The following is a 27,797-nucleotide window of genomic DNA, read 5'->3' as shown; positions in this document are numbered from 1 at the left end:
CTGAAGCAAGAGGCAGTAAGAAGAGAAGCTAAGAGGAGTGGGACCCACAAGATAGGATATAGGACCTAGGCGGCCGTGGGTGAGGACAAGGAGGTGGTCAGTCTTGCTCTTGTCCTCCTGGGCTTCAGGCCCTGGCCCTGGTGCTCTCCAGGAGCCTCTGAAATCCAAGCTGCGGGTAAAAGCAAGAGGCTGCTCCTTCTAGTTGGTGCGTCTCTGATCCGCCCCCCTCACCCGCCCTCGGCTGCCCACTGGCCATGTAAGATCTGCCTGGGTGGCCAAGGCCACAAGACAGAGGCAGCATTGGAGCAGGTAGTATCCATGTCACTGGCTAGGCTTGGGGGCCAAGGGACAGCTAAACAGAGCTGGGCCTCTGTGGGGGCCACAGGGCCCCTGAACACTTAGAGAGAGAGCATCCCAGGCCCCTGAAGCTGCGTGACTAGCCTCGAAGATGCCAACCAACGGGCTGCACCAGGTGCTGAAGATCCAGTTTGGCCTCGTCAACGATGCCAACCGCTATCTGACAGCAGAGAGCTTTGGGTTCAAGGTCAACGCTTCAGCGTCCAGCCTCAAGAGGAAGCAGACGTGGGTCCTGGAGCCTGACCCAGGGCAGGGCACCGCTGTGCTGTTCCGCAGCAGTCACCTGGGCCGCTACCTGTCGGCAGAAGAAGACGGGCGTGTGGCCTGCGAGATGGATCGGCCAGGCCGTGACTGCCGCTTCCTGGTCTTGCCGCAGCCTGACGGGCGCTGGGTACTGCAGTCGGAGCCTCACGGCCGCTTCTTTGGCGGAGCTGAGGACCAACTGTCCTGCTTTGCGACGGCGATCTCGCCGGCAGAGCTGTGGACTGTGCACCTGGCCATCCACCCACAGGCTCACTTGCTGAGCGTGAGCCGTCGGCGCTACGTGCACCTGTGTCTGCAGGAGGACGAGATGGCGGCCGACGGTGACATGCCGTGGGGTGTGGATGCGCTGCTCACCCTCATTTTCCAGAGTAGGCGGTACTGCCTCAAGTCCTACGACAGCCGCTACCTGCGCAGCGATGGCCACCTTGTCTGGGAGCCTGAAGCCCGAGCCTGCTACACGCTAGAGTTTAAGGCGGGAAAGCTGGCCTTCAAGGACTGCGATGGCCGCTACCTGGCACCCGTGGGACCTGCCGGCACACTCAAGGCTGGCCGCAACACGAGGCCTGGCAAGGATGAACTCTTCGATCTGGAGCAAAGTCACCCACAGGTGGTGCTGGTGGCTGCCAACCACCGCTACGTCTCTGTGAGGCAAGGTAGGGTGCAACCGTGTGCAGCTGACGTTGTGTTGTGTGTCACACGTGTGCTGGGTTGTGTGTGTGCATCCGTGTGCAGCTGACGTTGTGTTGTGTGTGCCACGTGTGCTGGGTTGTGTGTGTGCAACCGTGTGCAGCTGACATTGTGTTGTGTGTCACACGTGTGCTGGGTTGTGTGTGTGTATCGTGTGCAGCTGACGTTGTGTTGTGTGTCACACGTGTGCTGGGTTGTGTGTGTGTATCCGTGTGCAGCTGACACTGTGTTGTGTGTCACACGTGTGCTGGGTTGTGTGTGTGCATCGTGTGCAGCTGACATTGTGTTGTGTGTCACACGTGTGCTGGGTTGTGTGTGTGCAACCGTGTGCAGCTGACATTGTGTTGTGTGTCACATGTGTGCTGGGTTGTGTATCTGTGTGCAGCTGACATTGTGTTGTGTGTCACACGTGTGCTGGGTTGTGTGTGTATTGTATGCAGCTGACACTGTGTTGTGTGTCACACGTGTGCTGGGTTGTGTGTGTGCAACCGTGTGCAGCTGACATTGTGTTGTGTGTCACACGTGTGCTGGGTTGTGTGTGTGCATCGTGTGCAGCTGACGTTGTGTTGTGTGTCACACATGTGCTGGGTTGTGTGTGTGTATCCGTGTGCAGCTGACATTGTGTTGTGTGTCACACGTGTGCTGGGTTGTGTGTATCCGTATGCAGCTGACTTTTGTCGTGTGTCACACGTGTGCTGGGTTGTGTGTGTGTACCGTGTGCAGCTGACATTGTGTCGTGTGTCACACGTGTGCTGGGTTGTGTGTATCCGTATGCAGCTGACATTGTGCTGTGTGTCACACGTGATGGGTTGTGTGTGTGTATCCGTATGCAGCTGACATTGTGCTGTGTGTCACACGTGATGGGTTGTGTGTGTTTGTGTGCAGCTGACATTGTGTCGTGTGTGTATCACCTGTGCTGTGGTGGGTGTGTGTCCACTGAGATGGGTGTTTCCACAGACAGGGTAAGCGCACAAGCCCACTGAGGTATGCTGGCTCCAGGAGAGCTCATCACTCTCTGGACGCCTGGCGGATGCCCGCTGGGCTGCCACTGTCTCTAAGACTGGAGGGGTGCAGTGAGACATCGGCAGAGTCTGGGGCAGTGGGAAGGTCGAAGAGGCTGGGGAGGCCCCGCTCTTTCTTGCTCTTCTGCTGCCCCCCTTTCTGCTCTTTGGGGGAGATAAGGGAGGGGCCAGGGCAGGGCAAGGATGACTCTCATATGCGTGACCAATGGGAACCTTGTGGTGCCCCAAGAGCGGGAGAGTTCATGGTTATCTTCAGTGTTAGTAGACACAAGCCAAGGCAACCTTGCCCGGGACCTGGGTTTCTAGGGCAAAGGCGCCATCTCCACCTGCGGGGTGTGGCTTGGCCACTGGTCACTTGTGTGACACCTGAGTAGTTTGGGGTAAACACGGTGTTCCTACTGCCCCAGGAGGAAGCCAGAGGTCTGAGAGGCCCTAGGCTACCGGCATAACCCTGGTCCAGGTCAGAAAGTAGAATTGTTTCCATCATGGGTTCTGAGCTCATGCACCCCAAGTACTGAGACACACCCTGACCTGAGAGCTCTCTATAAGCTCAAAGGAGGGTGTGAGGCAGGGAATGCCCCTCCCTACTCGCTGAGACCCCTTTCATAACAGCACTTGCCAGAGAAAGGGCAGCACCCATGAGCCTGTATGCTAGCTGCTATAGTATGCACATAACCAGTCTCCATGAGCCGATCACGCCAGTGCTATAGTATGCAGATAACCAGTTTCCATGAGCCGGTCATGCCAGTGCTCACTGTTATAGTATGCAGATAACCCGTCTCTTCGGGCACCTTATGACCACCCATGTGGGAGCCCAGCCTGCCGAGGCCCTCTGGCTTTCAGGCCAGTCTGGAGCAATGGCAGACACAGTCACCAGCATGTGGCCCTCTTCCCCAACACCAGTCCCGCTGTCCAGCCACACCATCTGGCCCAGAGAAGGCTCAGATGTCCACGGTCCTTAGCTAAGCAAGATAGCTGGGGCAGTGGTGGTGGAGTCCTTCCTGGGGAGGAGGAGGAGGAGGAGGAGGAGGAGGAGGAGGAGGAGGAGGAGGAGGAGATGGAGGGGCAGACATGGATGGATTGTAACAGAGACCCCAGAAGGAGGGTGCCATTGGTAGTGTCAACACTGATGACCGTGCTATAGGGTTGGTGGTGCTGTTCATGGTGACAGAGGGTGAAAGTGGAAGAGATGGTGATGAGATGGTGGTGGTGAAGACGGTGATGGGGGAAATGGTAAAGGGCTGGAGACGGTGATGGAGATGCTGGTGGTAATAATGGCGACTATAATGATGGCATTAGGAGCTGTGATGGTGGTGGAGATGGTAGAGGCTTGGGAGGTGGTGGTGGTGGAGGTGGTGGTGGTGGTGGAGGTGGTGGAGGTGGTGGTGGGATGCGGGCTGGAGAGATAACTCTGGGGAGCACTGGCCTTCTGTGTACAACACCCTGAGTTCCATCCCCAGCACTAAAGAAAAAAGTCAAGGCACTGGGTAGGATCTTGTCTGTGTGGATTACTTTTCAGCCTTTAAGATAAAAAAGTGTGTGTATATGTGCGCACGGGAGGGGTGCGCGCACAGGAGGGGTGTGTGCACGGGAGGGGTGTGCGCACGTGAGCGCAGGTGCCTGCAGAAGCCAGAGCTATAGGTGGCCGTAGACAACTGGGTAAGGGTGTTGAGGACAGGACTCTGGTCTCTGCAAGAATGTAATGTCCTTAAACCCTGAGCCGTTCTCCAGCCTGCTTTTTAGTCTTTTAGCCTTTATTATTAGCTGGGTGTGGTGGTGCACACCTTTAATCCCAGTATTTTCAAGGCAGAGGCAGGTGGATCTCTGTGAGTTTGGGACCAGCCTGGTGTACACAGTGTATTCCAGAGCTACACATGAGATCCTATTCTGAAAAAAATAAATAAAATTGTGTGTGTGTGTGTGTGTGTGTGAGAGAGAGAGAGAGAGAGAGAGAGAGAGAAGGAGAGAGAGATGGGCACACAGCATGCCATGACACACTTGTAGAGGTCATTTTTCTCCACCCACTTTTACATGAATCCCTGGACCAATCCCAGATTGTCAGGTGTTCGCAGCGAGCACCTTGTCTTGCTCAGCCACCTCACTGACCTCTTTTCCACATGTTGATGAACCTGTTATGAGTCCCTCCCTTTCGTGGGTGATCTCCTAAGCTTCCCTGGGCTGGTGATGCTGCCAGCTGTCCCAGCCTTGGGACGGATGTGTCCGGGTGGAAGTGATTCTGGGTTCAAGGTAGTCTAAGTGGTGGATTTGGGTCTATTTGTCCTGGCCCCAAACTTGTCTCCAAGTCAGGAGCTGCCTGTGAGTCATCAGTGTGCAGCTTCCCCCATTGGACTTTTTTAAAAAATATCTATTTATTATGTATACAATATTCTGTCTGTGTGTATGCCTGCAGGCCAGAAGAGGGCACCAGACCCCATTACAGATGACTGTGAGCCACCATGTCGTTGCTGGGAATTGAACTCAGGACCTTTGGAAGAGCAGGCAATGCTCTTAACCTCTGAGCCATCTCTCCAGCCCCCACTGGACTTCTTTACTGCCCCAACCATAGCCTCCACCTGTCCCTGCCCTCATGGTCACAGCAGGGCTCACGCGCAGCGCAGCTATGAACATTGCTTCTGCTGGCAACAGACAGTCTCAGCCCCTCATGAATCCTATCAGGCATGCCCCACACCCACCGTCCAGGCCGTCTGGACTCTGGGATCGCCCACTGCCGGATCAGCTCCCTAGAAGCAGGTGACCACGAGGAGGAAGATGCTTGGTAGCATTCTGTCTGCAGAGGGTGATATGGGGACACAGCACCTTGGCCTGTGACACGGACATGTGGCAATGGCTGAAGACAATGAATGTGCTAGTTGGCATGCCCAGCTAAGTCCTTTGACCTGGTTCTGCCCTCTGTCCCTGCAAGAGGCTTTGTTGAAAGGCCACTTGTCCTGCGCCCTGTTGCATTCATCCATGAGACTCATTACCCAGACTTTCCCATTGACTTCTGTTCACCATGTGGTTCATGAGGTTAGGGGTGGCCTTGGTTCCAGCTGTCCAGCTCAGCAACTGTTACTACAATGCTGAAGCTGGCAGAGATGGGGACAGTAAAAAAGACAGTTGGGCCAGGTCTGGAGAGACAGCTTAGGAGTTAAGAGCACAAGCTGCTCTTCCAGAAGACCCAGGTTTGATTCCCAGTACCAACTCTTCTGACCCCTGAGTTCACTACACACAAGTGGTACAGACATACACACAGGCAAAACAGTCATGCACATAAAAACTAAACCCTGTGAGTTCAAGACCAGCCTGGTCTACAGAGCTAGTTCCAGGACAGGCTCCAAAACCACAGAGAAACCCTTTCTTGAAAATCAAAAACTTAAAAAAACAAACTGCTGGGGGCTGGAGAGATGGCTCAGAGGTAAGAGCACTGACTGATCTCACATACGGACTCACATACAGAGGTCCTGAGTTCAATTCTTAGCAACTACAAGGTGGCTCAAAACTACCTGTAATGAGATCTGGTGCCTCTTCTGGCCTCCAGGGGTACACGCAGTCAGGACATTGTATACTTGGTAAATAAAATATCAAACAAACCAAAACGAAACAAACTGCTGGGCCCTTTCCTGGGATAGGCTGGCTGCTTTTCTGCAAGGAAGCAGTGATTCAGGATGAATATGCCTGGGCACAGTTTCCGGGAGTAGAGAAAGGCGGTAGATCTCATAGATCTCAGGGTCTCCACTAGGAGCTGCTATGGTTGTTCCCCTTCTCTCCAGCAGAGCAGGGCTGGCTCTGATGTGGGCCTACAGTCAGGCTTTGTCCCTCCCTCCTCACTTGTTACCCCTTGAGCCCTAGGGCTCCTGGAGGTTCTACCTGCCATACTCTTCAGAGTATCCGGTTGCCAGGAACCTGATGGGTTTGTGGGAGGGGGCCAGAGCTTAGGGATGATCCTGAGGAGGCTTTGGTGCCTGCATGCTGAACCAGGACATGGAACACTTGTTCCATTACACAAACCCTGGGCGGGCCCTGGGCAGCCTGCCTTCCCCTAGGGCTCCTGTGTAGGCGGTAGGTAGGCTCCTAGTCCCTGGCTCCAATCTAGGTCACCTCAGGGGGAAGGTCAGAACCCCCCTGCCCCCAGCAGCATAAGAGCGAATTATAAACGGGTTGCTGTGAATCCGGGGTCCAGAGAACAGCAACGAGCAGATTGCTTGCTGATTAGCAGAACGGGGATTTGCCGACATGAGATGCTATCCAGGCGAGGGAGGGAAGAGCTGGGTCAAGAGTCCACCAATAGAGGCAGCGTGTGGGGTGCACTGGTCCCTGGATGGTCCTTCTCTGACACCCGGGAGCTCTAGCTGAGACTCCCTCTGGCTTCGTGCCTCCCAAAAGTTTCCCCATCTCTTGCCTCCCAGGAGTTGTGAGGAGCTTCACTGTCTTCTCCCTCCAGGAGTCAACGTCTCAGCCAATCAGGACGAAGAACTGGACCACGAGACCTTCCTGATGCAAATTGACCAGGAGACAAAGAAGTGTACTTTCTATTCCAGCACTGGGGGCTACTGGACCCTGGTCACTCATGGGGGCCTTCAGGCCACAGCCACACAAGTGTGAGTGCACCTGTCCTTGTCTCTACCGTCACTGCCACCATCACCGCCACTCACAAACATGACCATCACTACCCCTCCCCCTTTTATTATTTTTGAGACAGAGATCACTGTGTAGCCTTGGAACTCACTATATAGACCAGGCTGGCCTCCAACCCAGAGGTGTGCCTCTGCCTCCCGAGTACTGGGATTGGAGGCACGTGCGTCACTGCCCCCGGTGACCTCGACCACTTCTGTCACCGCCTCCACCACCGTCATCACCACTGGCACCCTGAGCTATGAGACTAGCAGCCTAGATAGCAAATGTTCACCGGGGTGGGGAGTAGCTCCCAGTGGCCATGGGTGTTTCTGCAGAGGGCGGGCTTCTGTCTCATCCCTGGAACCCATGGAGGAAAAGGGGACCAAACTCCGCTCCTCTCTCTCTGAGATCTTGCCTGCCCTTCCCTCAGTTCTGCCAACACCATGTTTGAAATGGAATGGCACAGCCGGCGGGTGGCACTTAAAGCCAGCAACGGTCGTTATGTGTGCATGAAGAAAAACGGGCAGCTGGCCGCCATCAGTGACTTTGTGGGTGAGCACTCTCTGCGTTCTGTAAGTTGGGCAACTTTCCACCCCGGGTCAGTGCATCTGAGGTCCCTCCCCATTTCATTCATCAGGGAAGAAGTCAGATCCAGGGTGTCTTCTCCTTTACTGTCTTTGGGGAACTCAGGGTGCTTTCTCAACACCTGTACATTAGCAACATCTAGGGACCCCCGGAACCCCAAGTCCGCAGCCTGCATATGGTAGCCAGGGACGAGAGTGGTCCACGCTGCCATCTCCCTTAGGTGGAGACGAGCTGTTCATCCTCAAACTCATCAACCGCCCCATCCTGGTGCTGCGTGGCCTGGACGGCTTCGTCTGCCACCGCCGGGGATCCAACCAGCTGGACACCAACCGCTCCACCTACGATGTCTTCCACTTGAGCTTCAGGGATGGCGCCTATCAGATCAGAGGTGCGGGAACGCAGGCTGTGGGGAGGCAATGGGGGGCAGGGGATGCCCGGGCCCCCGCCGACCTCCAGCCTTGCCCCCAGGCCGCGGAGCTGGCTTCTGGTACGTTGGCAGCCACGGGAGCGTGTGCAGCGACGGTGACCTGGCAGAGGATTTCCTCTTCGAGTTCCGAGAGCGTGGCCGCCTCGCCATCCGTGCCCTCAGTGGCAAATACCTGTGCGGCGGCGCTTCAGGGCTGCTGCGCGCTGACGCGGACCTGCCTACAGGGGAAGCTCTTTGGGAATACTGAGGACTCACAGGGGCCGACCCCACAGCCCCACTGACCCAGCATTAAACCTTTGTTGCGCAGCTGCCGTGGGCTTTTCGTACCCTAGAGTCTCAGGGTTCCGTCTGCTCAGCCCTGGGACCCCACCCATAGGAAACCCTTTGCCCTTTTGAGCAAGGCTCTCCTCACTTTCTACCGACCTAAGAGGCAGGGCCATGGCTGGAAGCGGGGGCTGCTAGACCCCTCGCCTCACCTCGCTCCAGCTTGCCAGGCTTTGGGTCAGAGATTAAGGAAGACCATCCTAACCTAGGCAGACCTGATCCTGCTTGGGACCCTAACGTCCTCTCCAACCACCCAGGCAAATGAGACCCACAGAGAGCTGCAAGTCTAAGACAAGAGCGTGTGTTGGGGTGGGGAGGCAATGTATAGCTGCCGGGAAAGGCAGGAGGCATGCTGGAAAGGAAGTTATGGCCAGACCCCCACCACCCCTTCGTTTACCCAGAGCAACCAGGGTCACACATCAGGACACACCCCTATTGACTCTTGGAGCTGACCTAAGCGGCTTGCCCGGGTCCAGGCCTGCGGTGTCGCGGACGTCAGGCATTGTCTGGCATGAATGGAGGACAGGTGTTGGACAAGACCGGGGGGCCCTGACTCCATGATGACACTCAGGTGAGATCCTCAGCTAAGCCTGGTGTTTCTTCAGCTCCAGTAGCCGTCTGAGCCTGGTGCCGGGCCCTACCAATTCTCAGTGCCAAGAATAACAAGTCCAAGTCCAGATGTGTCCAGGGACCCAGGGAGGCTGATGAGGTGACATCACCAGCAATCCCTAGGACACGTGCCTCAGCTCCCAACCTGCTGGAGTTTAGGCTAAAGACAAACCTGGCAATTTCTGAGGACTATAACAGCAAGTAGGGGACACCAGAAAAGTCAGCTGTGACAGACAGAAGCCAGCTCAGCCCGGGAGACCCTCTCTGCTCCCAGGCAGGCCGTCCGTCCTGTGGGCTGAGCCGGCCTCTCTAACTTACTCAGAGCAGACACTCATGCACGCTACGACCCAGCTAGAGGCTCCCACGCAGGAGGTGGCAAGGGTAGACTGAGGGACCAGCGAGAGACAGGGCTCTTAGCAGGTCAGCAGATGAGCTAGGCCGGCAACCCTGGCGGGGAGCACCTTGTTACAAAAGACTTGTACAGCGGGCAGTGGTGGTGCACGCCTTTAATCCCACCACTTGGGAGGCAGAGGCAGGCGGATCTCTGTGAGTTCAAGACCAGCCTGGTCTACAAGAGCTAGTTCCAGGACAGGCTCCAAAACCACAGAGAAACCCTGTCTCGAAAAACCAAAAAAAAAAAAAAAAAAAGACTTGTCCAGACTCCGGGCGGTGTCAAGAGAGGGCATTCCATCTCCTAACTGCCTCCTCCATGGAGGACTCTGTCCTGGAGGATGGACAAATGCCCACGTAAATACCCTGTGTTGTGACGGTGGCAGCTCAGTGTCCAGACCTTGAGGTGCAGATCTCGGGCCCCAAGTGGCCACAGGAGCCCCGGGGGAAGGTAGCTGGGAAGGGCTGCCCACCACCGGCACAGAGCGCAGTGGACTCTGAAGAGGGTGAGGGGCGGGAAGGGAGCAGACGCCAGCTGACACGGGGGACATCAGGAAAGGGCAGTTTGCCGGCACACCACGGCACAGACGGCACTCACAGCAGCTCTGCAGACACGCTCTTCCCCCATAGTGAAAACAGCACCAGCAGCAGGGCACGGCCCAGCTGGGGGAGGAGGCAGCTCAGGCAGCGGGCAGTTTAGGGGAGCCCTCCCTCGGTCTTTGTGCTTTGGTTGCAGTGAGCACTCTGCCCCCTGGTGGCTCCAGAGAGACGGCCAGTGCTCCTGGGGTGTGGTGGGGTCAGCAACCGAACAGTCCCACACCCTCAAGTCTGAACTCCAGTAACCCTGTGTCTCCATGGCCCAAGTATTTGGGCACCGATCCTTTCCATCGGAGGTGCAGAGGTTCCAGTACAGGGGTGCAGCCCAACAAGCCCCAGAACTCAGCCTGGAGCGTGTCCCGCAGTGAGGAGAAGCTGGCCAGCAGCTGTCCGGGAGGAGGCAGACATGAGAGGCGGCCAAGCCTTGTGGGTTCAGACACTGCCTGAATCTATCTCACACCCCATTTTTTCAGCCCTCCTGGCTGAGCCGGGGAACTGGGGCATCCTTCCCCACCCGGGCAGAACCACAAAGTTCAGCACACAGAGGACATGTGGACAGAGGACTAGGACATACCTGGTCACAACAGGACGAGGCTAGGGTTGCGGAGCTGCCTGTAAACCTGCAGCAGCTTCTGGGCTATACTGTAGGAGCTGACCTCATCCTCCGTGCACAGCTGGTCACGCAGGGTCTGCACCTCGCGCAGCAGCTCCTGCAGACAGCAGCGCGGCTCAGCCTGTGCCCCACCTAGGAACACCTTGTGCTTGGGAGGTGGGAGATGGGTCACAGGGCCTTAAATATGTGACACACAGCCACGTGGGTACAGCCAGGGAAGCAGGAAGTGGACACGCCCTATACATCTTGACCCCATCCAGAGAACCCAGCCCACACTGAAAACTGGGCAGCCCCACAAGGCTGGTGCCCTCCAAGTCCTGACTTCCCTACACGTCACCTGGGGACACTCCTCATACCCAGGAACTGGGGCTCACCTGGTGATTGGCGTGGATCTGGTGTAGATACTGCATTCGGAGGTCAGGTGGGCTGGAGCCTTGGGCAGCTTGTTCTGTGACCATAGTCTGGGGGACAGAAGGGTTGGGGGGCGAGAACTGGAGGATGCTTCCCAGAGTGGATGCCTGGGTTCAGAGGTCAGGATCTTCACGCCCCTTAAGTAGCAGTGACACGGTGACCACTCCTTATCTGTCCCACCCTGTTCCCCAGGACTTTCCTCCTCAGAGCAGCAACAGCCCCCACCAATAGTCACTAAGAGAGACGTTTCTGGAGTTTAAGTCGGGGCCTTAAATAACTCAGAGGAGCCTCAAACTTGCTATGAAGCTTAGGCTGGCCTTGAATTCCTGATCCTCCTGCCACAATCGACCAACTGCTAGGATTTTGGAATGTACCACTAGGCCTGAACAAAGGGACCTAAATTTTTGTTTGTCTGTTTGTTTTTAAGACAGGCTTCTCTGTATAACAGCCCTGGCTGTCCTCGAACTCATGGAGATCCGCCTGCCTCTATCTCCCAAGTGCTGGGACTGTATGCTACAACGCCCACCTTAAAGAGCCCTTTTAAACACTTGTCTCACTTCTGTGGCTCAGACAGACTTTGGGCTGGGCCTTAGGCAGAACCCATCTGATAAATTTGCTCATACCCTCTGCAGGCTCACTCAGGGCTGGCGTTCATTCTCTCTTCCTGAAAGCAGTCTAGCTTGCTAAATGGCCTTTTCAGATATGAGCAAAGGCTCCCAGAGGCAGACCTGCCTAGGCTGAGCATCCACCTAGGGTTCTAGAGAATGCTGTCTAAGGGGAAGCTAGCATCAGGCAAGGTCCTGGTGGTTGTGGGAGATTCCTGTCTACAGACCATGGTGGTGTTTGGCTGAAGCTGCCCTGCAGTCTGGGGGCAGCTGCGCCATGTGATTCCCTACCAAGGATCGACTGTGTCCCCCTGAAATCACAAACCAAGTCCTGACGCGAGTTCCTCTGAAGGCAGCTGTTTTGCGATGGGGTCTTTGCAGAAGACCACGATAAAGTCACTAGGGTGGCCTTACTCCTACGTGACTGTGTCCTTATCATGGCAGAAGTTCTTGGGGGCTGGCTGGTGGCGCCACTGCTTTGGAGTCTACAGCATGGGGCCTGAACTCCCTACAACACGAAGCCTCAACCTTGCTACGTCCAGTTACTGTTACACCGCTCACTTCACAACTGGCCCATGACGAGGCTGGGTCATGTGCTAGGGCTGACCTTCCAGCTCTGAGAGCAGCTAGCACCTGCACCTGGCTCTCCGTCCACAGAGCACCTGTCGGCTCGGGAAGCAACGCTAGGACACACAGGGAAGGGTTCCAGGGTGAGGCTGGAGGAGGCTACAGCCAAGAGCTAACTGCAGAACTGCCGGTGGCCACTGCAGACCCTGCCTTGAGCCCAGGCCACACCAGCTTCAGGTGGGGGGGGGGGTGGGTGCTCTGGACAGAGCCATGCGGACGGGCGCCAAGGGAGACTCTGTGCTCAAGCGGTTCTTTCTGAACCTAGGACCTCGCTGGGCAGTTCCTTGGCCTAGGATCCATGCACGGGTGGGGTTTAGCCCAGACATGACAGGTAATGACTACAGACTGATCAGACACAGACTCAGCCATTTCTGAACTTCCAGGGGACGCGGGCTGATGCCACCCCTGGAGGGTAGTGTCGTTTGCGCAGAGGTAGCAAGTTCCATGATGCTTGCAGCAGCCGTGTGGGTCCACAGATGAAACCCAGATGGCTGCCTCCACCTGCAGAGCCTGTTCCCGAGCGCCCCCCCATCCCGCTGGCTGCAGTACCTGCCTCCGCCTGCAGAGCCTGTTCCTGAGCCCCCCCCATCCCGCTGGCTGCAGTACCTGCATGCGTCTGATGATGGCGTGATGCGCCCTGCACATGTTGGCCAGAGAGGAGCTCTCCACTTGGATCTCCACGGCCTGGATGGGCCCTGCAGGGCTCAAATCAGTCACAGCTACCTGCAACACATGAGGCCTTGAGCGGCTGCGCATTTTAAAGGCGGGAAGGCTGGGGAACCCGAGTAAGAAGCCTATTTGCTGCAAGGGGCAGCCGTATGAGGACGACTCAGAATCCAGTCCTGTAGGAACCACCTCATTCTGAGCTGCACCAAGACCTAAGCTAAGCTTGGCTCTACGCTAGGAACGGAGTGAGGGCTAAAGTGCCTGTCTCTCAGCACCCTCCAGGGGTCCTGATGGTGCTGACTCCACAGGCTAAGGCTGGGTAGCCCTGGCCTGCTCTTTACACAGTGGCGTAAGACCAGAGCCTGGGGGCTACAGAAAGGTCTTGGCCATCAATGTAAGCATGGACTCTGTCCACTGGCCAGGACCACTGCTCATTCTTAGCCTTGGCCAGTGAGGTAAGGAGTCTGGAGGACAGGGCCTGATAAGTAACATTCCCTGAGTTCTGGGAGTAGGGCCCACGGCTCTTGGCAGACACGGCTTACTCTCCAAGAGTCTCCATTGCAGGGGATCCTGACTGCTAGGAGGACCCCAAAAAGAGGGTGTAAGAGAAGGAAAGGCCTGAGGGGATGGGCTGTCTCACTTAAGGGTCCTCAAAGGGGCCCGTCACCCTCTGGTGGTCCAACAGGTGGGCTGCTACTGGCTTGGGATGGTCAACCAACAATACTGTCCTTATTGCCCACTGTGACCCTAGCGGGGCCTCTGATGGATTAGACAGGGCTGAGGCCCATCCCAAGCACACAGAAGTGACCCCTGCTTGCCTCTCGGACGATGAGGTTGACATCAGTACCATCTGGGGCTACGCCCTGGATAGAGGACAGGGTCTGGGCCCTCACGACAGCTGCGGCGGCGTTCTCGGCAAGGAGCCACTGCAGCGTAGCACTGCACAGGTGGAACCCTGGAAGAGAAGGCGCCCGCTGGGGTGTAAAACGGCACCCGTGTGGCTTCCCTCAAATGTCCCCTTTCCAATCCACCTAAGTGTCCCAAGGGCCCACAGTCCCACCACAAGCAGGGAGCTCAGCCAGTTACCCAAGAGGCAGGGAGGCATAGGGGGTCATCAGGAACCATGGACCCAGAAGCCCACTTAGAAGCCCACTCGGGGAGGTCCTACATGGCACAGGCTACAGTCCTAACTGTGCCCTGGTGCACAGACATAAATGCTGTACAAGACGGCTTCGGCTCTCCCCAGGACAGAGACACAATCCGACATCTACTAGTGGCGGGACAGAGGTGCCAGCAACCAGGACACTTCTGTCACAGACCCAGCACCAAACAATACAGACAGTTCAGCACACTGTGGGAACAAAAGCCCGGCCAAGTGTTCTCGCAGATCTCAGACAGACCGCTTCTGGTGCTCCATGTGTGAGAGCTCACCAAGCTGTTCTTTGGTGGCATCTGCCACCCGCTTAGGTTGTACCTCCGCACAGGTTTTAAAAAACACCCAAGACCTGACACAAGACTCCTACAGCAATCAGGAGGTAGCGGAACTCATAGGAGCCACAGGGAGAGGAACATCCTGCTTCCACAGGCTGCAGGGCCCTGAGGCCAAAGTGAAGCCAGTAGTGCCACCAACCTGAGTGACCGTCCTCCAGGGCGGTTCTGAGAAGCACCGCGGACACCCTGATGGACGCTGTAGATGGAGGCAGGTACTTGGCCCGGAGGGAGGCAGCGCCAGTTGGCTCACTGCCGGGGGCTTGGCAGGCCTTCAGGAAGGTTTCCACGGGCTCACAGGCAGAGCCAGGCACGCAGGGCGCCTGCGCGGGTTGTGAGGCCACGCCAGGGAAGCGCAGACACTGCAGCATGTCCACCGTGCGCTTGCACAGGGGCAGGCAGACACCCTCTTGCTTAGGAAGGTTGAGAGGGAGCTTCTCCAGATAGGGGACCTCTAGAGGGTCGGAGGGGGCCAGGGCCCCACCCACCACCTCCTTGAGGCTATAGTAGAGCCAGCAGGACATTGTCACTGGCAGGTCGAGCATGCCACTCTCGCTAGGACCCAGGGGCAGCGTCACTTCCCGCCGACTGCCTGGGCCAAGTCTGTCCACTGGAATGGTGTAGGTAAAAGCTGAACCAGCCCCATCCAGGTCTAAGGCGGAGGAACTAGTAAGCACCTGGATACACAGGGTCCAGCCCTGGTCCAGGCTGAAGCTGCTGCTATTCTCCAGTGTACAGGTGGCCATCAGCATGTCTCGCAGCTCCAGGCGGCTCCAGGAGGTAGCGATGGTGCACGAGATGGGCCGGGCGCCGTCCTGGCTGGACAGCAGGGCACAGCTCACATTCATGGCCTCGTTGAGACTTGTTATGGCCTTGTTGCGCTGGTCAACAGCCTTCTTCAGGAAGGACACTCTGCAAGGCACAGACACGACACCTAGGAGATTGAGACCACAGCAGAGGGAGCCATATCTGGGTAAAGCTCTCGGAGCACGGAGCATGGAGCACGGGAGTAGCTCCTCGGCCCAAGGAGCGGGTCTTTCCCTGTCTATAGGAGACAAGACAGGATGGAGGAGACACTGAACCAGTTTACGCCTGTTACAGATGAGTTAGCCCTACAAATCACCCCGTGTGCACAAGAGTGGCTCCCTCTTCCCTTCGCGACACTCCACAGTGACAGTATGACAGACAGTAGCCGGTAGGCCTACGGGAATATCCTCAACAAGTCACAAGGCTGTAAGGCCCGCAGACCGCCAAGCCTGGATCAGTGCCACCCAGGATGCTGCTTCCCAAGGACAAGACACAGGCTCGGCTTGAGCCCGAGCCCGCAGCTCACCTCTCGGAGACATCACCGATGTCCAAGAGTAGCTCCTTAATTTTCTGGCCTGCATTTGCCACAGCCATTTTGGCAGGCACAGGCACCTCAGAGTTCAAGTCCAGGACGCAGGAGATCAGGCGCCCTTTAGAAGACAGGGCCAGGAGCTCGGTGCTACCTGATGGTGGACACATGCAGGGCCAGTCAGCAGGTCTGGGGCAGCGGCCACGTGCTCATCAGGGTTTGCTCTGGACTCCAGGAAAGGGGTTGGCAAAGGGCCAGAAATGAGGTTACGGGGGTGGGGGGAGACCAGGGAAGCCAACACCAAGGGGCTGGGCAAAGAAGGTGACCACTGGTCTCCATACACGTTTTGATGTGATGTCACGGTGGTGACCCACACAGGCAGGGCAAAACGGGCCAAAGGACACTGCAAGGCATCTGACCACTCAAAAGTGCCTCAGTCTGCAACAGGCCACAGAGAGCAAGGCCGGTGAGCTTTCCAAAGAGAAGCACCCTGGAGGCTGAGCTATGTTCACCTCATCTTCACTGGCTTTTCCGCCACATCCGCCTGCCTCCTTCTTGGCACTGAGGGGATAGAGGCTGCCCCTGCCAAAGGTCTGCTTGCTTCCCTACTCCCAACACAGCTCTTACCCTGAACCCTGAAACAGGCAGTTTAGAAGCTGAAAGTCAGTGCCCAGGTGCCCTGGTCTATGGCCACACCCACTCCTGCCCCAACCCTGTGGCGGTTTGGCTCTTCCAAGCCTTTTCCTCCAGCAAAGCTTTTTCGGCAGATTTAACATACTAGTAGCTGACCTTAATGGGAAAGCGCTGGAGGGTGGGGAATGTCTTCCTTTCACCCCAGAGTCAGGCAAACCCAGCTAAAGCATTCTTAGAGAACTCCGAGACACCCTCTGAATGGCTCATAAGCAGGTCATCCAGCAGAGAAAGCAGGCTCATCCAGCTCTCAGAGGATGCAGGGAGGCTTGGCCTGACCTGATTTGAGGCCTGCTGTGGGGGACGCTCTGACACCAACCCCACAAGCCACAGTTGTGAGTGGCACTCGACTGAGGGGCCAGAGCACACTCAGGAAGGACACGCATGCAGAGGTACCTCGACCCCGAGACAGGAGACTGGTCTGTGACGGGCCTGGTGAGGAAAGCCTGTATCTGCTGCCTTAGAAAAAGTCTCACCGAAGAACAAAGAAAGGAGCAAGGACAGCTGAGGGAGAGACTGCCCCAGGGCTGGGCGACACCTAAGGCAGCTCGTACCTGTAGATGCCCTTGTAGACACACAGACGGTGACAACACTGCAGATGCTCAAGCTGGCTGGGCACAGCATGGAGGGCAGACCTCCTGTGGCCCCGTCTGGCTTCTCGAGGTTCCAAGGAGTGTCTCTCCGAGCCACGTCGACCACACAGAGGTTTGAGGGGGTGCTGTGGTACATGCGGCCATTCCTGCCACAGGCGGCACAGAGCACAGGCCCCGGGAGGCTGTACTCGCGAAGCTCTGGCACCAGATTCCCCGACTCGCTCCAGCTGGCCTTGATGGCCAGTGTCCGGCCTTGGTGGCCAAGGGCTACGAGGCAGTCAGAATGCACGTTCTCGTCAGACAGCAGCTCTCTTGCCTCTTCCTCAGCATGCGGTTCTGCCCTTAAAGCCCCGATGAAGACCACAGGCTCCTCCAGGTGATGGAGGATCTTGACCAGGACCTTAGGGTCACCGGGAGCTAACTCGCAAGTAACCAAGGCCTTCAGGACCACACAGCAAAGCTGGCCATCAGGGAGACCGCAGAGGATCACGGGGGACTGCAAGAGGGTGGCGTCAGCTCCGAAGAGGAGACCAAAGAGGGCCTCCTCTAGCATGAAGCAGCCACAGCCCTCGGGGTGATCATGAGGCGCCCTGGAGTCTGGTGGGAACACACAGCACAGCACTGGCAGGAAGCTGGGAGCTGCAGGCTTCTCGGGCACCCCACCTGGGGGGGTGCAGGTGGACAACTCCACCTCACCGAGCTGGCTTCCAGGCCGAGGCTCCTCCCCTGGGCAGGGACGCTCGAACAGCTGCATCTTCCACTGGGTGGGGCCCTGGACCAGGGTGACCAGCATGTCATCCAGCACACTGAAGGCACAGAGTGCGGCGTCGGGGAGGACACAGGCATCCGGGTCCACACGGATCACGGGGAAAGGGCGAGCCTCATCCTCTTCGTCCTCACAGGCCTGGGTCACAGACCTTCAGGGACAACACAACCGCGGTCAGTACTGGGTGGGGGAGCCTCATGTCATGTTTAGCAATAACCTGACCTGCTCTGAGCAGGCTAGGCAGAAGGCATCACAGGCATCCATCCAGAGGCCATTCGGCAGGACACACACACACACACACACACACACGCCGTGTGACACGTGGATCAGCCAGAAGCGCGGCTCCACAGACAATGCTCCCAGGGTTGCACCAGGGCTGTGTATTCGAGTTTCCCCGGCACAAGCCAATGGCCAACCAGCCTTTGCTGTCACCACCAACAGGAGACACCTCTTTCTGAGACCCACTTTGAGGTCTTGCCAGACACCGAGGGCAAGAGCGGTTGTGTTCCTGGCTGCGGGCGGCACTACCTGAGCCTCAACAGCTAAGAACTTCTCGGAGGCTGACACTCTGGGGTGCAGGTCCACCCGACGTGCGGACCGGCCGGAGCCGCGCGGGCCACGCCCCCTCACCTGCTCTGCGAGTCCAGCGACAGACAGTAGATGCCAGTCCGGGCGCACAGGACATAGAGCGCCCTGCGGGTGGCCAGGAGCTGCAGGTGCCACACCTGGTCGGGAAACTGGAACACCGCCTGGGCGCCGGGAGAGCGAGGTCAGGCGAGGGCACGCGCGGCCCCGGCTCACCTCGGGAGGCCGCCGCCCGCCCGCCCGCACGCCCGCCCGCCTACCGCTCACCGTCAGCATCCCGCCCTCCTGGTCGTACACATAGACGAATTCGCGCCCCGTGGACAGAAAGACCTCCGCCTCGTGACGCAGCACATGCGGCTTCCCCCCCGCCCGGCCTCCGAGCGGGCAGCAGAAGTCCGACAGGTAGTGCACGCGTGGGGAAGCGCCCGCCATCCTGCGGGCGCCGGGCCAGAGCTCAGCCGGGAGAGGCGGCGCCGCCTCCAGGCTTTACGGCCGCCCACAGCGCGGTGCGGCCTCCGCCGTAAAGCGGCTGCTGCGGAGGCGGGGCCGGTGCTGGGGCGGGGGTGGCGGTTCTGCGGTCCCGCGAGCTGGCGGGAACGCCCTGCTGGCTGCACAGAGCCGCGGTTTAGAGGAACGTGGGAAGCCTGAGGGCGCACAGATGGGTAGCCTCTACTTTCAAGTCCACTCTGGCCCAGGGAGGGGTTCTTGCCTCAGACCACCTACCTGGTGAGCAGAGTAGGGTAAGGTTGTCCGCCACCCCCGGTTTTGTGTCAGCACTTGGGGTGACACCAACATAGCATGGGCTCCTTGGAGTTGGGTGGCTCCGTACACTGAGCAGTTCCGTGATCAGGGTAAAAGGGACTTCGGGCCAGCCAGCCAGAAGCGCCTTTGCAAAGGGATTCTGAATTGGCAGAGGATGCTGCGTGCCCTAAATAGCAAGTCTAAGGAGGCTTTCCATTTTCTTCTATGACAGTTCCACCTGCTGCTGAGGGCGCAGGCTGAGATGAGAAGTGGAAGATCAGGTACTCCCCACTCCTCCAAAACACTCATCAGGAACTAGATGCCTGCCGCTGCCTAGGCTCCAGTAGTGGCAGCTCCGCGGAGGCTGGGGCAGGATTGCTTGAGTAGAATGTGGGGTCAGCTCAGGAAATAAAATAATGCTCTCTTAAAATGATGACATAATAATGTCTCTTAAAATAATGCTCATCTGAAAACTTCAGTGGCCAAATCTAGGAGCAAAGGTGTGTGGGGCATAACCAGGTACAAAAGAAATGTCTGGTGGGCTTGGACATTGTACAATTCTAGCACTGCTGTTAGAACACCGTCCCGAGGCTGGAACGTGGTCCAGCCGTTAAGAACACATGCTGCTTTTGCAGAGGACACAAGTTTGGTTTACAGCATCCACAACCCCAGCAGCTCTCACATCCACTTTTCTATTCATGTGCATAAAAACAATAAACTGGGTGGTCGTAGCACACGCCTTTATTCCCAGCACTCAGGAGGCAGAGGTAGGTGGATCTCTGGGTTCTGAGGTCAGCCTGGTCTATAGGGTAAGTTCCAGGACAGCCAGGGGTGCACAGAGAAAGCCTGTCTTGAAAAAGCAAAAAAACAAAACAAAACAAAAAAAACCTAATTTTTTGGGAGACACTCTCATTGTGTGGTCCTGGCCTGTCTTTGCCTCCAAAGTGCTGGAATTAAAGACATCCACCACCATGCCCAGCTATAAATTAAAAAACAAGAAACAAACAACCCGGACCTAGCAAACCAACTCTAAGCGGCCTTTAGAACTGATCTCTGACGCTGTCCCCAGGCTGAAGACTCCTTGGCTGGAAAGGCCTGGGGGGATGAAGTTGTCTTCTGAGCCTCCTGCAGAGTTGAAGTCCTCAGCTTACCTTCTGCACACCAGGCTTTGACACTCCAGACTGTCTGTGCTGCACAGTGTAGCACACACACGCACGCACGCACGCACGCACACACATATACCACAACTGATGGATAATGGTTCTGGGCACAGGAACAAGGCACTGGGAGCAGGGTGATCACTTCAGGCGCTTTTATTAGGTTCCACTGCAGGGCTAGGGTCAAAGAAATGCTAGTTCACACCCAGCCGATGCACACCTATGAGCCCAACAGAGCCGGAGTGGGAGCGCCCATGGCCCAGGAGCAGGTTGGTCAGGGCAAGGCCAGGGCTGGCCCCATCTCTCAGCCTGGGTTCACTTGGGTAGGTATACCCACCAACATCCCTTTCTGGGTCATAACGCCTGATGGCAGAGGGATTAGAGGTGGGACTGGGGCCACCTCCATGTAGGAGGAGGTAGCTGAGCTGCTCAGGCCTGAACCTTCTGTAGGGCTCGCACCAGGCTGGTGGCATCAGCTTGACTTTCTTTGGACAACAAAATAAAGTGCGCTACTGAACAAAGAGTAACTCAAAACCATAAGCAGAGAAATTACAACAATTTCTTTAGCTGAAAGACAGAGAAAACAAGAATTATGTGGATGTCAGAGCATGAGAAAAAGTAAGTGACTCTGCAGACAAAGATGAGTGGGGAAGGAGTGGCAAGGTCTCCAGGGTTTGTGCTGCCCAGCACCTGCCCAGCGTGAAGAACGGGGCTAGTACAGTTGGCATGGGGACACAGCTGTGCCAGGACGTCCAGTCTACCAGATCTCAAGGACCAGGAAAGACAGAAATGTGAAGCCCTAGCCAGGGAGACCACCAGGAGGGAGGGAGATAACCCTGACCCTCCAGGATGATCCTAGTAATACTAAACCAAACTCAATGGGTCCACAGCCCCAGGGCCTCGGACTACAGATCACCTGCCAGGTGAAACCAGAGACACTAACCCCAGCTCTGCCACAGACCAGTGTGCTGCCTGCGGGGCCGAGGACGTGGAAGGCAGCATGGGTACACTCCACTAGCCGGACACTATGGCCTCCAGCAGTCTGTGGTTGGCATAGCCCTTCCCAGGGTGAGGATAGCCGACTTAGCTCTCATTAAGGCAAAGAGGCATCAAGATATCCGTGTCTTACCTGGGTAAAGGCTGTCACAACAGAGCCACGAGGACACTCAGAGACCATCTTTAATTGCCCTCACTTGTCCAGGCCTCACGGTGGCTGTCTCAACTGCCACAGCACTGTGCAAGGCCTTGGGTAAAGGAACAGTGCTGGGGGAGGGGACCACAATCCCAGGGCTGGCCCATAGACTCCAAGGGGCTGACCCCAAGCAAGAGCCACCCAGGCTACCAGCTGCCAGCATCCTGTGGCGTGGTAGGAAAGTCTCAGGCACTGAGGTTTGCTTCAGAGGAGAACTGATGGTGGCCCCTGCCCAATAACCACCTTAACACCCAGGAGGGCTGCACTAAAGGAGGAAAGAAAGCAGAATTAAGTCGCTCTCGCTCCTGTCTGTGCAGTTTTATCTTAAAAACAATAAATAGAAGTTTTCTGGGCAGGAATTATTGATAACTGATTTCAGGCAAGGGCAGGGGTACAGGTCATACCTAGCCACACATGCTCCCAACGGGAGGGAACAGAGACAGCCAGGAGCATCCATCCAAAAACTGGGGAGAAGGTGGGAGGCAGAAAACAAAAAGCATAGAGGAAGGAAAGATAGCAGGGCGACAGCAGCAACCTCTCTCTGCACCCCAATTTCGAGTGATAGTTCAGAGGCGCTCAGTCCTTCCAATACAGTGGGGAGCTACTAACTAGGTGAGGCATGTGGGGTGCTCTTGGGCAGGGCTGCTCTGCCCTTCCAGTTTGGAGGTTCTGTTCAACCCTAGCATAGCAGCTGGGGCTCTTTCTCTTCAAGATCCGCACTGAGAAGCCTCAGTGTATATCCGGAATTCCGGGGGGGCTGGCTCCGCTGCTTCAGGGTTGTGGGCGTCAGGCCTTACAGGAAACACGTGGCGCTCCAGGCTTCAGAGAGGGCGAGGCTGGCCCAGTCCTGCTCAGCAGAGGGCCAGAGCCCTAGGTCCTGGGGAGGCTGCACATCTCGCAGTGGCCAGTGCCAGGCTGGTTCATGAAGGTGCAGTGCTGACAGGCCCACATGGCAGAGGTCGCAGCACGTGCAGAGCCCCCGACTGCACCATACTCCTGGATGCCTGGGAGCTGCACACCGACAGTGCCTGCAGGGTAAAGAGCAGGGAGAACTCATCACTTCTGCACCGTGAGACAGGGCTCTATGGCATGGGCAGGGGGGCTCACAAATCCAAACTGTTAGCACATCAACTGCTCTGGCTCCAGGTGGCAAACACCCCACCCTGCTCTGCACTAGACGCCTGCTCCCTTGTCGCTAGGTAGAACTGTCACTCCCCTGTGGTGGGCATCTGGGTAGTTTCATTCTTACATCAACTCTTTGTGGACTTGTATCTTCCTCTCTCCTGTAAAGGTCCAGCAGGAAGATGGCCACATCAGAGGCCATTCCTTGTTTTGTTTTTTCCAAACAGGGTTTCTCTGTGTAACAGTCCTTGCTGTCTTTGAACTCACTTTTGTAGACCAGGCTGGCCTCAAACTCAAAGAGATCTGCCTGCTTCTGCCTCCCAAGTGCTGGCTTAAAGGTGTGCCATCACCTCCAGCTCTGTAGCATTTCCTAAGATATTCAAATCCACTCCCAAGTAGAGTTCAAGTCTTATCTGCCCTATGTTCTCAACAGTGCCTGATACTGTCAGGTTTTTTTTGTTGTTGTTGTTTTGGTTTTTTTTTTGTTTGTTTTTTTCATTTTAGCTACTCTGATGATCGTGTAGTAGCAGCCAAAGTTTTCACTGCAATTTCCTGGATGAGAAATGATAGTACATTCCTACGTCTTCTTCTGCGAAATGTGTTAACGAGCCCTTTCTTAAGTTCCTGACTGTTCGCAGTTCTTACTCCTTTAGGTGGGAGGGACACGTCATCTGTGTGAGTTCCAAACACTGTCTCCCTGTTGGTGCCTTTTCAGGGTGCCAACAGTCTTCTTCAAATAATACAACTGTTTAATTTTCAACTTAAATAATTTTCTTTTAGCCGGGCGGTGGTGGCGCACGTCTTTAATCCCAGCACTCGGGAGGCAGAGGCAGGCGGATCTCTGTGAGTTCGAGACCAGCCTGGTCTACAAGAGCTAGTTCCAGGACAGGCTCCAAAACCACATAGAAACCTTGTCTCGAAAAATCAAAAAAAATAAATAATTTTCTTTTGTTGCTTGGGCAAGCGCTATGCCAACAAGCAACAACAGCAGCCAACCCTGAACTCAGTGCATAGCCCAGTGCTAGTAAGTGCTGGGATTTACGGGTGTACCACCATAGGCTGATTTACCAGATTTGGGGTTGGTGTTTGTCTCTACCTGACCTGAAATTCCTGAATCGTCTAAAAGAATTTTTGCCTACTCCAAGATCTTTTTAAGATTTAAGTGTAGGTCTCCAGCCCCCTCCACCCTCTCTTTGGTTTCCAAGACAGGGTTTCTCTGTGTAGCCCAGGCTGTCGTGGAACTTTCTCTGAAGGAAGATAGATGTAGGTCTTAACTAAGCTAAGTGACACCTTCTGAGCCGGTCTTCCAAGTACCCAGTGTGCACTGCAGCCACTGATCTGTTTCCCAGCTGCCTCAGCACACTCTCCTGTGAGCGCCACCCTTCCCTTCAGTCTGCGGTCTGACGAGCTCATCCGCCTTCATGTCAGCACCGTGCTGCTGGATCACTCAAGTTTCACACTGAGGTCGGGCAGTGTGACTGCTCTAGCTTTTACCTTGCCTTTCATATGGTCTTGGCTTTTTTAGATTCTCTGTGTCTCTAAATAAATGTTAGAATCTGTTAATTTTAATTTACTTTAAAAAGGTTGTCAGAGAGCTGGGCGGTGGTGGGCGCACGCCTTTAATCCCAGCACTCGGGAGGCAGAGGCAGGCGGATCTCTGAGAGGCCAGCCTGGTCTACAAGAGCTAGTTCCAGGACAGGAACCAAAAACTACGGAGAAACCCTGTCTCAAAAAATCAAAAAAAAGCCGGGCGGTGGTGGCGCACGCCTTTAATCCCAGCACTCGGGAGGCAGAGGCAGGCGGATCTCTGAGAGGCCAGCCTGGTCTACAAGAGCTAGTTCCAGGACAGGAACCAAAAACTACGGAGAAACCCTGTCTCAAAAAATCAAAAAAAAAAAAAAAAAAAAAAAGTTGTCGAAAACAAGACCCCTGGGAACACCCAGAGTGCATTAGGCAAGCTCTGTGCTGGAGCCGCCACGGCACAAAAGAGTGCTAAGTATAAAGGATGCCACTCTAGCCCGAAGAGTCAGTCTGTCTAGGAGATGTTGTTTTCCCAATGTTAATGACTGAAGTTTCAGTCAAAAACACACAGAAAAAATTTGTTGCTGTTTTTTTGAGACAGGGTTTCACTGTATAACAGCCTTGGCTGTCCTGGAACTCTGCACACCAGGTTGGCCTCCAACCCAAGCGATCTGCCTACCACTGCCTCCCATGCTTAGATTAAAGGTGTGCGTATGTCACCATGCCCGGCCCAGGCGTCTTGTTTTGTGATGCTGTTGCAACAGTACTTGGTTTTCAGTACCAACCTTGTGCACAGGACTGGACAACCAGACACTAGCTTCTTAGGATTCCTAGAGTCTGTCACTGCCGCACTGGCAGCTGTCACATCATGGCGACCCCAGGGCTCACAAGATCTTCAGATATTTCAAGGGTCTATCTGGGGCATACAATATGCAGCCTAAAACGCTGCATACTCATGGATTATCGCTGGGATATACCCAGCCAGAAAGGCTCCAAAGAAGGTCCCTGGGTTAGAGGTCCAGGGTTTCCACGACAGAGCTCATGCTCCACACTGGGGACAGGGGATACTTACTGCACAGCTGCTCAATGGTGGCCCACTGTTCAGACTTTTTCCACGTCTGTGCTAGCTCCTCGTTTCTGGTCCTCACAGCTTCTAGCAGCAGGCTGATGCTGTCCTGCAAGAAGCCACAAAGAAGGTTCCACTTTGCTGATTGAGGGAAAAGACTCTATCTTTTCTTCCCTTGATATCAATAACAACTTTAAAAAAATTGAAAAAAAAAAAACCCTCAGGCTGTCACTGCAAAGTGCAAGATACATACATTAGCTCTAACTGGGGATCCAACTTAAGGGCAGAGTATTTGCCTACTGTGCAAAGAACTGGGTTCATTCCCCAGTATAAAGATAGAAAAAAAAGATATTAAATATATACATTTAAATGCTAAAGTTAACTAAAACTTAAATTCTGCTTAAGTAGTCCCAATAACAAAGAAGACACATCCCTGGGTCCTAGAACCAGAGAGTCGAATAGGAGCCCAAGTCTCTAAGACCTGTTCTCTCCACTGTGCCTGTAAACACTTATGGCCTTTGGGGTCAACATACAGAGAAAGGTCTCTACGATAAGGCTCTCAGTACCTCTCAAAAATGTTTTCTATCAGGTGTAATGGCAAAAACAGCCATGCTGGATGGAAAGGTGGACCTGATGCAGACAGACCCCTTTTGTCACCTTGTATTCAGATGCGGGCTTAGCTTATCCTGAATTCAGAAGGCTGATCACAATCAGAAAACACACAGTCCCTCATATAGAGTATCATGCTAGGTGGTGGACATGTTAATGTATATATACTAATATATATGTGTACACACACACACATATGAGTGTGTGAGAATATATATAAACTCAGCAAGATAGATGTACAATTACATCTAGCTGCTAGACAGAAATATCCTGGGAGTGAGCCTTCTATTTTGTCAACCTAGGGAAAAGGCTGAGTTAGTGTCATCAAGTTCAGAAAGACTGGTTTTCATCTCCCTGGCATTTCTATGGATCTCAGGGAAAGACGGACCATGGAAAAATGGCACTCATGCTATGGATGCCAAGGCACACAGGCTTCCTGGTGGTGCCTGCTGCCCTGCCCTATTAGAGAACATCACCATCTGCAAAACAGTCATCCACTTCCCCGTATGGTGTATATTAAAAATGCCAACTGTGCAATGGTGTGTGCAGGACCTGGAAACTGGCCAATCCTTCTGGGCCCAGGCCATAGACAGTACTGGTTCACAAGGAGAGGCAGCATCAGGAAACAGCAATGGCATTGGCTCTGAGGCTGTGCAACAGGGGCTGTCTGTACTGTGGGATCCCTAAGGCTCCAGGCTAGAGGACACAGCCCACTTCCATCTGCTCTTCAGGTGAATCTCAATAACCAAACTCCCTTCACCTCAAAGGGTAAAGGTCAAATATCTCCATCAACAGTGAAGTTTCCATGTGAAGTGCATCGGGCAGCTATCTCCTGACAACACGCTTCACCCCAGTACTTGGGATCTGAGGAAAGACAGCAAGAGGGAGGTAGAGCTGGTACCTGCAATGGCATGACTTCATTGGTGACCAGAAACAGCAGGAGATGGAAGTCAGAGATGGTATCCAAGAACATGGATGAGGTATTCTGGGACAAGTAGGTGGCCAAACTATGAAAGTCCTAAGAAAACAGTCAAGAAAGAAGGTGGAGAATCAATGTTTTCTCACCACTCCCTGGCACTACCCCGGGGAAAGGCACAGCTCCTACTAACACAGTCCATTAGACAGCAGGGACGCATCACCCTGCTTCAGCATGGGGTCCAGGGCGCGTGTGGCGCTCCAGCCCAGGGGAAGCCTTAAGTACACCTGACCCAGGTATTTAAGTGGGCCCAGATACAAGACATTGGTCAGATAAACAGAAAACATCCCTTTACCTACCCCTAGCTGTCTTGAAACTCTATGTACCAGGCTGGCCTTGAAATAACAGAGGTCGGCCTGCCTCTGCCTCCCGAGTGCTGGGATTAAAGGCGTGCGTGCGCCACCACCGCCCGGCCTCTAACATTGATTTTATTTTTCCCAAAAAGTGCCTTTTTCACACTTCCTCCATTTATTATTGGACAAGTCCCATGAGGCCCTGTTCTGGGTATTGGTCACTTGATGCCTGTTTTTCACCATGCTTAAATCCTCGAAGCCCTTGACCTACAGAGAAGGCTCCAAAGCTACAGAGAAACCCTGTCTCGAAAAACATAAAACAAAAACAAACAAACAAAAAACAAAAACAAAAAAATCAATGTTAGATAAACAATTAGAAATTGCTTTAAATTTTGTCTTTGAAACAAAGAGCTTACCTGTGTCTCACCCAGCACATCCCGGTTTTCAATAGGAAACGGATTTTGCGAAATAGAAAAAGTGTAAACTGGATCCTTAGGGAAGGTGGTTGTGATCTAAAGAAAACAACAACAACAGCAACACTGTGACAGGGTCCAGAAAGAGGACAAGGCATCAGACAGCCACCTGAACCTAGGAGCTATGTGTTGAAGGGAACAGGAAACTGTGTTATCCTCAAATGGGGAAACAAACTAACGAATGTTCGCATCTTAGGAGTGCTACCATCCCATCCGAGCAGCCCTGGGTCTGTCAGGGGCCGACACAGCACCTGACTGCAGCATCAGGACCACTGGGGGGCTCTGCCGCTATGCTCACTCTGCTACAAGGCCAGTTCATCCTGGTCAAGTTGGGGAACTACAGAAAAGAACAGAGAACACAAGAGGCAGACTAAGGGCATAAAATTCTCAA

General features: G+C 55.0%; 3 protein-coding genes across 5 annotated transcripts in view; 1 reads left to right on the top strand and 2 right to left on the bottom strand.

Annotated features, from left to right (window-relative positions):
* Positions 1–448: 448 nt before the first annotated feature.
* On the top strand, positions 449–8,203 carry LOC121444051 (fascin-2). Of its 2 annotated transcripts, none has more exons than XM_041645791.1 (5): positions 449–1,274; positions 6,772–6,928; positions 7,375–7,496; positions 7,750–7,917; positions 7,998–8,203. In XM_041645791.1, the coding sequence occupies exons 1-5, from the start codon at positions 449–451 to the stop codon at positions 8,201–8,203; spliced, it is 1,479 nt and encodes a 492-aa protein (XP_041501725.1). The 2 variants fall into 2 exon arrangements, with proteins under 2 accessions (XP_041501725.1, XP_041501724.1); XM_041645790.1 differs by having other exon boundaries at positions 7,672–7,917.
* Positions 7,597–18,688, bottom strand: LOC121444050 (Fanconi anemia core complex-associated protein 100). 2 transcript variants are annotated; one of them, XM_041645789.1, is made up of 10 exons: positions 18,524–18,688; positions 18,302–18,420; positions 16,867–17,822; positions 15,620–15,776; positions 14,429–15,198; positions 13,617–13,753; positions 12,739–12,855; positions 10,864–10,950; positions 10,451–10,586; positions 7,597–8,174 (listed from the first exon to the last, which is right to left on the bottom strand). In XM_041645789.1, the coding sequence occupies exons 1-9, from the start codon at positions 18,686–18,688 to the stop codon at positions 10,455–10,457; spliced, it is 2,640 nt and encodes an 879-aa protein (XP_041501723.1). In that variant the 3' UTR covers positions 7,597–8,174; positions 10,451–10,454. The 2 variants fall into 2 exon arrangements, with proteins under 2 accessions (XP_041501723.1, XP_041501722.1); XM_041645788.1 differs by lacking the exon at positions 7,597–8,174 and adding an exon at positions 9,562–10,262.
* Positions 18,689–20,292: 1,604 nt separating this feature from the next.
* The window catches only part of LOC121444123 (nuclear protein localization protein 4 homolog), a 48,485-nt gene continuing 40,980 nt past the window's right edge, over positions 20,293–27,797 (bottom strand). Inside the window, exons 14-17 of the mRNA XM_041645906.1 lie at positions 27,350–27,445; positions 26,566–26,682; positions 25,062–25,164; positions 20,293–22,374 (exon numbers count right to left, since the gene is read on the bottom strand). Coding sequence (XP_041501840.1) covers positions 22,217–22,374; positions 25,062–25,164; positions 26,566–26,682; positions 27,350–27,445 — 474 coding nt within the window. The 3' untranslated portion in view covers positions 20,293–22,216. The remainder of the gene's footprint in view (positions 22,375–25,061; positions 25,165–26,565; positions 26,683–27,349; positions 27,446–27,797) is intronic.

Source organism: Microtus oregoni, unplaced genomic scaffold (assembly GCF_018167655.1).
Source record: "Microtus oregoni isolate MIOR12 unplaced genomic scaffold, Mior012 000117F_ref0000505, whole genome shotgun sequence".
Lineage (NCBI taxonomy): Eukaryota > Metazoa > Chordata > Mammalia > Rodentia > Cricetidae > Microtus > Microtus oregoni.
The sequence above is the reverse complement of the archived record's forward strand: the minus strand, read 5'-3'. Positions and strand labels throughout refer to the sequence as shown.